The following is a 12179-nucleotide window of genomic DNA, read 5'->3' as shown; positions in this document are numbered from 1 at the left end:
CCAAAGTCATTGTGCTTTTGCTTCATGCTACTTGATTAACCCTCACTGGTAAAATGGACCGGATGATGAGTTTGAAAAGGCATAATATGATAAAGATAATGCACTCCAAGGTGTCCTGATATGGAAAATAATGTAGTTTAATTTACATTGTGTCATTTCTGTATTGAATGTAACAGGTTGATAAAACAGTGAAATGTTACCATGCAGAAGTTTCTGGTCAGTCTCTGTCCTCATGGTGGAGCGACCTCCCATACTCCTGAAGATCACAGAGTCTCTCCCCAGGAAATCTGCAGTCAGTCCTGTATACAGCTCCCCACCTAGAGAGAGGCAAGGCAGAGGTGGTTTTAGAATAAGTTTTAGAGTTTAATAAGAGAGAGGTAGCGGAGGAAAAGAACGGATAAGTACAACAGGAAAAATAGGGAAACGGTGGAAGGGAATAAAAAGGAGAGACAGGAGCAGATGTGAAGAAACAGCAGCAATTAAAGGAAAAGGATAAGAAAAAAGAAAAAAGTTGGCACAGAAGAAAAATTAGGAAATCATTGGTGACAGAGAAAAAAAATTGTGGTTCAGGCAAATGAGGAAGGGAGGGAATGAGGAAATATAACAAGTCCAGTATGCTGTAGAATACATAGAGAGAGTAATGTGAAACCAAAACTTAATCGCACTTTGTAGAGTACATCCTCCTCTGAGACCAGCATGGAGTCAGTCTGATGTTTCAAGCAACTCAAAATACACAAAATCTTTCCTTTGGCACTTGGAAAAACCTTAAGCAGCCAGGGCTATCAGCTAGACAGCAACCTCAGCTAGCTTGGAGACAGAAATCCCTCCAACTCAGACAATGAAGAATTATGAGGGACTTTCTTTGAGAAAAAGCCTATTTGTTTTATTTTCTTCCCAGCACAGTGACCACTGTATAAAAGAAGTCTACTACAGACACAGCGATCTCATGGGGTACATGTATTCTTATCTTATTTGGCTGCATTCATGGTATTAAAAACACACACATCCTTCTATACCTTACTGACAGACGCAAACACACAGTAATTGGGGATGACAGGGCCTGTTGAGCTTTGTGTATTTTGGGAGAAGATCCTGAAATTATTGGGTTGATAGCTGAGGAATAGGACTTTCATCATCTTTTACCGTTTCATTCTTGGCATCTCTTCTGTTATTTTTCATCACACGCTGTAATATGTTGGTCAAGCTCTATATTTGTATGCCTTTGTGCGTATTTAGTATGTCCGTGCATGTAGGTGTATTTTATCCATTGTCTCATTATTTGTTTCTTATTTTACAGATTAGTTTCAAGGCTGGAGTACTTTACATCAGAGGAAGAATGAAAATGGGAGTGTCACATGGGCCAATAGGAACCCTTTTGCTTTTTGCAAGGGTTGAGGACGCCAACAGATCTGCTGAGTCAGCGTTTTCCACTTTTAATATGTTGAAAGTATCATTTAAACTGGTGCAGCCGAACAAACCCTTCTCTCCCAGCATTCAAAATGTCTATTTATCAGTCAGTCTTAGAATATACTTTTTAAGGCCTAATGACATTCCTCAACAGCTTTGTGTGCATTGTTTTTTTTATCTATGTTTCCATGTATGCTCCCGCTGAAGTCCAAACTATTCAATACTTGGTGGTAATTGAATGCTTTCCAGCCAAATACAATGCTTTGTGGGATAAATTCTGATGCTCAAAGCACCCAAAGCAGCTGCAAATAGAGGAAAGTGGGATAGAGGGCTCCACACACACACACACACACACACACACACACACACACACACACACACACACAGCCTCAGCAGCTCCCTGGATTGTCTGTCACTGGTATAAATCAACATTATTTCGGAAACCAAATATCTAATGACATTCAGAGAGAAACACCCAGAACTGTTTAACCTATTCAGCACAACTCCAGAGTGTGTGCATGCAGTGTCAAGAGCCGAAGAAGGAAGGTGGTAGGTGTTCTTTATGTTATCATTTGAAAACAAAGCAGAGATCCGCCCCGAGAGGTGAAATGTGTAGATACAGACCTTCTGTGTTTGGTATTTTAAATAGTTAGTTGTGGAAGATAAAGATACCAAGCAACAACAAGTCCAGTGTTAATATGACAGCTATGTCACAACGGTCAACTTGTGAAAATTTTATGTTGTTATGAAAGTTACTATAAGGAACTTTTGACTAGTTATGAGAGAGTGTCAATATAATACTGATGCCTCTATGACGAACATAAGTAAACATGAGCATCAGCAAGAATACTGGCTATTTCTATAAAGCTATTATTAATGCCTGTCATCAGGCCCGATTGCCCACGGAATCAGACAAAACGATTTACGGCTCTCAGGTTCACCAGAAAGTCCTTCAGCTCGGACAGACCCAAACCCGGTTTTGCTGCAGCCTTTGAAATGCAGTCGAAGCTCCGGCCAGAGAAGGAGAGCGTGGGGAGCAGCAGCTCCTCCTCCGGCCACAAGTAGAGCTTCGCCTTGCTGCTCCACTTCAACATCGACTCCACGCGACTGGAGGCCCAGGTCGTGTTGCTGGGCCTTCAGTGGAGGGAAGGGAGTCATAACAGGACCAGAACCAGGACTGAGCGGGGCAGACCACAGGAACCGGCCAAATCAACACAAAATTAAGACTTTGTGCAATGGGAGAGGGATAGAATACCCATCTTTTAGATCTTAGATTCTCAGTGTTCAGTTTCTCTCTCTTTTTTGGGGTATTTCTGCTTTATTTTGACAGTCTACAGTGAATAGGAAGACATGAAACAAGAGAAGAGAGAGGGGTATGACATGCAACAGTTTTTTTAATAACATGGTATAAATAACGGCCAAATTACCTTTGGAAACTGGACGTCAACCCGAATCATATTAGCTCCATAAACCACCGGAGGATTGTTCGAGAATTATAAATATAGACAAACCAACATCGGACGTACCACTGAAGGTGCTAGCGAAGGGGAGGCTGGGGTCATGTGGAACTTTGCCTCTTCCATTCTCCACATTTGTAGGATCCATGGTGAACACATGCTGAGGAAGAAAATGACATGGAGGATTATACATCATTCATTTCAGCATGTGGTCTGTGAGATGAAATGTATCAAAACTGTTTTCAGTATTATCTTATGTTCCAGATTTATTTGTCCTCCCATTGAACTCCGCGTCCGTCTGAGAAATAAGACCGTCTGAGAGACGAGGAAATGCAGGATCAGTGCAGTTGCCAGAGTTCAGAAAAAGTTCCCCACATGGTTCCGAGTACAGATCAGCCCCAAGAGCTGAACTGTGTATTACGGAGCCAACAGGGAAGGAAAAACAAAGGACATAACCCTGTTAGCAAATAAAAACTACACTTAATATTGAAACTTTATCAACAAAAAAAGAATTGTGACAGTTCATATGAGGACAGGTTTCATGAAAACTCACTCAACACACACAGTAACTGACCAAGAAAACAACAATGTTTCCACTCTCAGGCCAATTTAACAGAATCCAAAACATATTCAGGAAACCATTTTCATTCATGTTTTTGTTTTGTTGAGCGCCATCTTTTGTTTTTTTCCCTGTTGGACAGGAAGTGATGTGATTTATGTTTTCAACAGCAGCAACACTGTTTGGAAGAATACAAGAGCGGTGTCAGATTGATCAAAACTGAAGAAGTTCATGGATAAACCTTCATGGATCCGCATCCAACATCAAACTGCAGATTGTTTCAGTGAATACATGAGGAAGCAATTAAAATAATAGAGCGGTTCTTTCTTCGTCACTCACTAGTTAGTCAAGTTCACCTGACGAACACTCGCCACATCCTTGGATTGTGTGATTTGCCAGGTCAAAACGGGGTCACTGTGGACAAAAGACCTTTTGTTCTGAGACTTTCTACTCCCACTTCAACGACATCAGTGTACCAGACTGCTGCTTCTGATCAATACGAGTCCAAACGTAGTCGACTTTCAAAAGACAAAAGGGAACGCAAGGCGACAGGACCTACCAGTGAGACGTCCTGTTTGATTCCACGTTAATGATTTTAAGTGTCCTTACAGTGAACTGTGTGTGTGAGACTCTGTTCCTCTTATAGACAATGGAGTATTGTTATTGGGAGGGTGAGTCTTCGACTGAGCAGCGATCACAGGGGAGATGATGACATTGAAATCAGCGGTGTAAAAATACTGTTGCAAAACACAGTGGACAATATGCACACCCACTTCACATCAAGTTCTGTACGTGCACCAACACACACTCACACGTGGAGAGTGTGTGTATGGACACGTAGTTCACTGTATGGACACGGGCCACGGCATATTCACTGTCAGACACACAAAATAAGATTATACATACACTGTAACAGGTCTCAGGAAATAAGGTGAGGCAGTTCATTTCTTATTTGATCCACATGTGGCTTTTTCAATGTTCGTAAAGAGATTTGAATGAGTTTTACAGGTGTTAACGTGCACATGTACAGCCCACCAGCACACACAACACACTTATACACACACACACACTCACACTTCATTGAATTTGAGATGATGAGGGATATTTAAAAGGTTTACACAATGTGATGTATGTGGATTTCTGTTGTCATTTTCACTTTTCTTTATGCACGGTATGACTATGTAGTCATTTATTTCTTAAGTTGGACCACATGTCTTTCAGAATTGGAAACGCATCATTTGAAGAAAAGCGCTATTTACTGAGAAATCACATGCCAGCAGCAAAAAGAGTGGTATTTTGTGCAAATACCACTTTTTTTATTTTTTATTTTTTTTATTTTTTAAAATTATACCAATACTGAACATTTTCCTTTCTTACTTCCCTCTATCCTGAATTTCTGCTCTTATTTCCATCTGTTTTAATGCTCTCCATCTCATTCTCTGTCGAGGTCTTTTAGTTTACTCGTTAGTCTTCCTTATTCTTTCAGCACCTCTTCGCTCTTTTGTTACTGAAGTGAACGTCGCTGAATCGCTGTGTTCCTCATCTGAGTGTGTGTGCATGTGACGTGAGTGTGTGCTTGTGCACTTCTGTCCCCAATTTTCCACTGCGCACTTGTGCATCTTATACGTTCAATAGACTGTGCAGTTTGGGGGTTGTGTGTGTGTGTGTTATCTTCTTATGATCCGGATGAATGGTGTGGCTGCCTGTGCAGCTGATTAGACTGTCAGAGTCACTTTGGCCAAGCTCTGCCAAGATAACTACACACAAGTGCTGCGATACACAGAGAGACAAGACATCCAGGCCACTTTGTACTCAGCTGTGCCAAGCAAAATACATCAGGACTTCCTCTGCCAAACCGTTTAGACAGGTGACTACTGACACACACATGTGTCACACATGCACATTGGTTTCATTTTTAACTTCGTTGACTTTTTTTCATTCATTAGCTTCTACCTCTTTATTATAAATCCATTATACAACCTTACCATTTACAAATCTATATAAACAGATTCAGCATTCATATGCAGAATCTGTAGGCAACGGGACACGGATTTTGGTATCGTTATGGAAGCGTTCTGGTTTCAATTTGTGGTCCAAGTAGTATTGACCAATCACGTCGAGAGGGACTGGTTGAATGCAGGTAAACAGTCCTTGTGGAGATCTCAGAACCCACTGGCTATCATCTGGCGTTGATTTAAATTTGTATTGGTTAAAAAGTAGCATGTAAACTGGCTACTTGTGAAACATTCCGGTCGTATATATGTAGTCTCTCAGTTCCAACCCCACTCTCGCATCTCAAGTTAATCGAACTGTAAACAATGAGCAGTGGACGGAAAGGAAAGTCTTGGCCCAGATATCCACTGGCTACATGGGAACCCCCAGAGATATAGTCCCTTATCCACAGAGGCTTATTGTTGTCAGACCAATAGCCGATGGGTTCGAAGATTGCCAGTTTTCAAAATCAAAACCGAATGCTGGCTACAATCTTCACCCTAAATCAGCTGCCTTAAAGTGACATTGAAATAACACACTTCCCCTATTTCGAAAGAAACGTTTGAATTTACTAGCCATAAAACGCACCCTTGCTCAATTGAATACACCCAGACGTTTTACTGCTACAGCCTTAGCAAGCCTGGTATGACCATTATCTTATCGTTTCTAACGTTACCACTTCTCTCTACTTGTGCTAATGTTACACCATGTTTTAGCATTTAGCGTTCTCACGTTATTGTCCTTTGGGGCCACAGTGGTCCCTGCTCAGTAAAGTTACACGGTCTCCCTTTAATGGAGCAATCCACCCTAAAACATAAAAACAACTGCTAATGGATGTGTTTTGGTATCAGTTCCAAAGAATCAAAGAGCTTCTTCTGAATTATTTCCAGATTCACCATTTTTGCAACAACATTACGTCATACACTGTAGAAAAGTCATAGATGCCACTAATGGACCAGATGCAAAGCAGCCACAAGACAAAGTTGCACTTATACATAAAAGATTTGAGTCACTTGCTCTTATAACTGAGATTTTCCAACCACTGACTGCATACGACCTGTCCAGAAGTGTCTTTGTGTTTTTTCAAAGGAATTCAACAAATTGAAAGAAGTAACTACTATAAGTCATAGCAACGTGGGAAACCAAGTATTTACCTTCCAGCCAACAAATGTAAATTCTCGGTTTTCCACCCTACTATATAATAAACTCTAACACAAGAGTACAATGCTTCTATTCTGTTACAAGTCACCCAACAGAGATGCAGTTACATGTACCATCTCACATGGGATTTTCTTTTGAGTGAGTCAAGACATCCACCTTTTGGTCTCCCAGCTCCTTCCAGCCTCTCATCTTCTTCTCCACCCTTCTCCTCTCTTGTCCTCCCTCACTGTTCATGTTTTGATGAAGAAGAGGTTGATGCTACATGAGATTGTACAATTCTGAACCAGGGTTGCCCTTTTAAAGTGAATGATTCAAAACATACGTCAAGGGTCTCAGCTTTTTTTTAATTATCCATGCTTATTATTCACAGTTTGAAACTGGATACACGTTTAAAAAATGTTTACTGTCAAAAAGTCGAGTCAGGTTTGGACTCACTTCAAGCATCTTAAAGGCAACTTGGCCAACCAACAGACCCCATTAGAAATGCTGTTGTACTTGGCCTTTTCCTCACTGTCCAGTCAAATAATGGCTGGGCTCCCTCTCTCACCACTCAAAGCAGGCGAAGCTTGTTCTCTCTGTAAATCTTCTCTGTTCTTCATTCTTCTCCATTGAAAATACACAAGACAGAGTAAGACAGGACAAGAGGTGATTAAGAGTTATGGAAACAATAACAAAAAGATTATGTAAATAGAGCAAATATTACAGAAAAGGCTGAAGCCGTAAAATAAGCTTCCATTTATCTCCAGTTTGTGGGGCTTGGATCCAAAGGCAACATATATGGGACAAATAAATGGATGATTTACAAGCAATTTATTTTTGATGATGCTTTAAATCCTTTTAGTCCTCTTTTTTATCCACCTTAATGCAATAGCTTATTTTCCCAGAGGACTTAAAAAGTATCCCATGATGTGTAGCACTCGCTAAGGTCACCAGGGAACTCCGAGAGGAAGTGAGTTACTCAGGGAGTTACAATCAGAGTGCCAAACAGCAGAATTGCGAAGTAAAAGTGGGCTTTTACTGAGAAATGGAGCATCTGAACTGCTGTAGTTTACAACGTTGAGAGGGCCGGTCTGCTATTTGTGTGTTCAGCTTTGAATAATTTTTTCTCAATCTGTCAGTTGTTGTTAAATAAATCTGCTTCCCCGTGTGTGTGTGTGTCAATCTGTGTGTCTCTCTACACATTTGCTTCTATATATTTAGGTTCATGCCTGACTGTGCATGTCTGTCATCATGTTTGTGTGTGTTTCTGTCTGTATCTCAAAAATGTATATGTTGGAGTTTGTGTCATGTGATATGTTTGACAGTGTGTGTGTGTGTGTGTGTGTGTGTGTATTCATGCTTGTGTGTGCGTGTGGGGTCTAGTCCTCTGTATGGCGTCACTGTAATATGGAGGTTTATTTTCACATCTAGGACACTGCCCAGGCAGCTGTGTCACTCACCAAGGGCGCTCCTTTGTGTGTGTGTGTGTGTGTGTGTGTGTATGAATGTGGGACAAAGAAGGAGTGATGAAGAAACACATAGACCCAAGACAGATCCAAAGTTCATATTTCTATGTAAGTAGTATGAACAGCATGTGGTGAGAATGAATTGAAACATTGTTTTCACACTCAAAGAAGGACAATAAAGAAATGCCTCCACATTTGATTGACAAACTATGACATGCTGTATGCCTTTTGTGATTAACCCGATTCAATCATAACAAAGAACAATTGTCCGAAAATGATTTTGGTGATTCTGAAATGTTCTTCTTGAAGACTTCAAGGAAATATGAAAACCGACGCTCCTTTTCATCATGACTGCATGTCAATTAGTTGGAAATACTAGAATTTTGCTAAATGCACTTCTTTGTTTTCATCTTTGGATGAAAGCATGAAATATAGCTAAGATTAGCTGACAGAGAACAGTAACCACTCCAAGACTAAGACATTTTTCAATACACTGTTTGACAGTAGGGGAGCGTATTTTTTTCACTTCAAAATAGCCGATGTAAAATGAGCCTAATTCACATATTCAATTATATTATATTGTACAGTATTTCCTGCTACATTCATAGGTTTTCCATAAAACTTGTGTGACCAACGGCAAGACTGAGACAGAGAAAAGCTGGCATGAGAAAGACAGAAAGAGTGTGTGTCTGTGTGCTCCTAACTGAGTTCTAACACCTAAGTTCAAAGGTCATCCCACCCAGAGTCTGGTCCGAGGGCTCGCAGGCTCGCTTCCCTCGAGAGGTCAGACAAACAGACGGGTGTGTGTTCTCCACCAGTTAACGATTGGTTAAATAAATGGACAGGTTCCCTGCGGTGTCATCCATTCACACAGACACTCTGACTCGCTGAAAGGTCGCAGGTGATGGAGGGACACACACACTCAAATACACACTCAAACACACACAAGCAGGACGTCAACTGGTGTCTTAACAGCAGCTGAGGTGGTTTGAGTTTTAACACACATACAGCTGACACAACCTGGGACTCGTTTCATGCATACCTGGGCATGCACAGATACAAACACGCTAGCTCTCTGATCATAAGCATGTACACCAAACAAATGCAGCAGTGTTTGGGAAGAAAGCTGCACTACCATCCCCATCATAAACTATTGAACAACAGATTGAAACTCCTTTATTCATAAAGATGATGGGTTGCTTCAAACTGTTCATGTCATTCTAGTCTTTCCCTCCTGTACCCACAGACATTTGCGGGTACGGTCGACAGCAAACCTAAACTTTGAGAAAAGTGTTTGGCTTTTTAGCTGAATAATTGCAACACAACACAAATACACACAGGGTTTGATTGGTTGCCAGCAAACTGGTTAGTTCATCTCTTGTGTTCCCAACGTGCGTCTTGATACCAACGCACAAGGCACCCGTTAGTATTTATGAGATGCACCGGGCTTTCAACTAACTCCAATGTAAACCCATCTGCGACAGAGACGCTCAGAGCAACAGATGTAGAATCAAGAGCGAGAAGTCCTCCAAGGGCGGGAGTGAGGGGAGGTACATGGGTCTCACAAACACAGGTCTTTCACTCAGGGGACCAACGTGACTTTTACTGACGTTATGTCACATGATGTTCCATAGCAGGCCGCCAATGAGTCACATGGTGTTTCTGTATGTCTGTATCTTATATGTTACGTTACAAGTGTACATATTTTGAGCCAAACCTTGTTTTTTCAAACCCTGAGTAGTTGTGTTGCCTAAACCCTAACCACTATCAACCACATGTGAACCTGCAGCTTGAAAATACTAGTCAATAGTATGAGATCACCTTGGAGGATGACCTACTTTTTAAAACATGTCTGTTTTGTCCTTTGGTCCAATAGCCTTCAAGGATTCCACTGACTAATTTCTGTTTCTTTTTTTGTTTTCCTTATTACAACCATGCAGACATGCTGTGCTGCGTATTGTAACTGGGCATAAAGTTATTCAGCATGAGCAGAGGAAGACATGCGCTGTTGTTCATGATGTGCAATAAAACCTGTGGTCCAAAAACCACAAAGAGGATGACAAATTGAGAGGGAGGCAGAAAATGACACCAAGGCGAGCACACACACTGTGACGAGCAACTTAATCTGCTGCAATGCACCTTCTGGACTTTATGTGCACACACAGTCCACCACACACACTCTTCTCACTGAAAAGGTTGGCAGTCTGCCACCCCAATGTCTCACTTCCCTTTCCTGAGCTCTTTGCCAACATCCAGCTTTCCTCTCTCCTCGTGCCCAGTTTGACCCCCCTCCTGCTGGGCCAGGCAGGGCGGCACACTGGGCTGCGATCTGGAGGACCGCCGTGAAACAGCGAGCTACGAGTCCGTCTTAATGGCTCCATTCATTGATTCTTGTATTTCAAATGGCTCCAAGAGCAAGTCTCTGCAGAGGGTCCCACTGAGCTAAGTGGCTGTGTCGAGAGCCAGCCTGTGAGGTTGAAAAGACGTATAGAGGACCCAACACTGCGGCTGAGTAGCCCTACTGAAAGACTATAGTAGAGCTGCCTGCTGAGGCTTAACCTTGAACCCTGAGGATCTGGGCTCAGAGCAGGGCCAGTCTGAGTTGTGTTTTGGCACCAACCATATTTTTCCCATTACCCCAATGTTCTTTAGAGGATTGCTTAGAGGCCACCCATTGATTCCCTTATCATATCATATGCACAGTACTTCATGTGTATTATGATACAGTGGCATCCTGTCTCTATGCTGCAATAATAACGCAGACATTTCTTCATGACTTGTTCATACTGTGAACTAGTTAGGAACCCATTCCTTGGAAATTTCAAAAATAAACTTTCACTTTAGTCAGCATTAATGTACTTTACCAACATGGTGTTATTGTAACACTTTATATGTCATTGAGGAATGTATTTGATTTAAACGTAACACTAAATGTAATCATAAAAACCCAACCACAAGTGTTTGTGGTGGTTTTCCAACCCTGAAGTACATGCCATGCACAATGCTGTTTCTTCTCTTTTTCGCATAACACTAAATGTCTTTGTGTACTTCTTGTAATGCTGAATCCACAGAAGATTATCATCAAACTTAGTTTTTTTAAACTCTTTTAGCCCACTGTTTGGGCCTTCAGGTCTGCACATTTGCTTTGTAGTCCAGTTTTCCAGCTCAAACCAATCCTCAATAAACCATAAATCCATGTAGGCAGCCGTTTCTGTGCACTTTACTGACCCAACACCAAAAGCCAGAAAGACAAAGTTAGTGACTGGCTGGTGAGCACAGTGGAGCATTTCGCAGCTAAAGAGCTGGTCGAGTCCAAACCAGAGCTGAAATGAGAGTGAATATTTGACCTGCATTCATCAGGTGGATGGACACATTATCACACTGTTATTAAATTCATAGTTGCCAAAAACCAGTTTGTGACCGATAATAATGTAGTGCAATAACACTTGCTAAGGATTGACAGTAGAACTCAACTTAGTCAGTTGATGTCAAGGTAAACTGCACAGTCCAAATTGAAAAGTTTCTCTAATGGCTACACAGTGCATAAAAAGTGAATATAATTTACGGTTTCCAAACATTTCCTTTAGGAAATGGAGTCAGAGTGCTGCAGTAGGTCAGCATGCATACAATAAAATAAATGTCTTAAACAACTGATACAGTTCTAAATCACATAGTTTCCCTCAAAAACACCAACTGGAAAACAGTTTCTGTGGATGTATTTATCTGTCTGTGTTTTTTTGTGCATGACTGATGTACTGAGACCTTCTCCCTCCCATGATACTTTGTGGGCCCCCTCAGTTCCCCCCAGCAGTTGTCCCCTCACACACACACACACACACACACACTATTCACACACTGCCTGTCTTCACCCCGGCTTACCTCTCCTCTGTGCCCCACGTAGATGAAGGCACACATGGGCTGGAAGGCACCGGTGCCACAGGCCAAGAGGTGGGTGCGGTTGTAGGGCTGCAGGAGGCGAACAAAGTTGGCACACTCCGTCTGCAAAACACAGGTACATACACACGGATTAACAACTTGCATCACAAAGAGATATGTGAAAGTGTAAAATATATGTTATATACAAATTGTTTTAGGTGATCGGTCATCAAATTTCATTTCAAAGTTAATTGTCATGTTTGATCTTTAAGTAAATCTGGA

At 41.5% G+C, this 12179-nt stretch overlaps 1 protein-coding gene across 1 annotated transcript in view; it reads right to left on the bottom strand.

The window, feature by feature from the left end:
- Positions 1-12179, bottom strand: part of sema3bl (sema domain, immunoglobulin domain (Ig), short basic domain, secreted, (semaphorin) 3bl) — a 57106-nt gene that overhangs the window by 16057 nt on the left and 28870 nt on the right. Inside the window, exons 4-6 of the mRNA XM_031844634.1 lie at positions 11901-12020; positions 2934-3024; positions 201-317 (exon numbers count right to left, since the gene is read on the bottom strand). Of these exons, the coding sequence (XP_031700494.1) occupies positions 201-317; positions 2934-3024; positions 11901-12020 (328 nt within the window). The remainder of the gene's footprint in view (positions 1-200; positions 318-2933; positions 3025-11900; positions 12021-12179) is intronic.

This window comes from Anarrhichthys ocellatus, unplaced genomic scaffold (genome assembly GCF_004355925.1).
Source record: "Anarrhichthys ocellatus isolate YVR2014 unplaced genomic scaffold, GSC_Weel_1.0 scaffold5, whole genome shotgun sequence".
Classification (NCBI taxonomy): domain Eukaryota; kingdom Metazoa; phylum Chordata; class Actinopteri; order Perciformes; family Anarhichadidae; genus Anarrhichthys; species Anarrhichthys ocellatus.
This window is presented reverse-complemented; position numbering and strand designations above follow the sequence as displayed.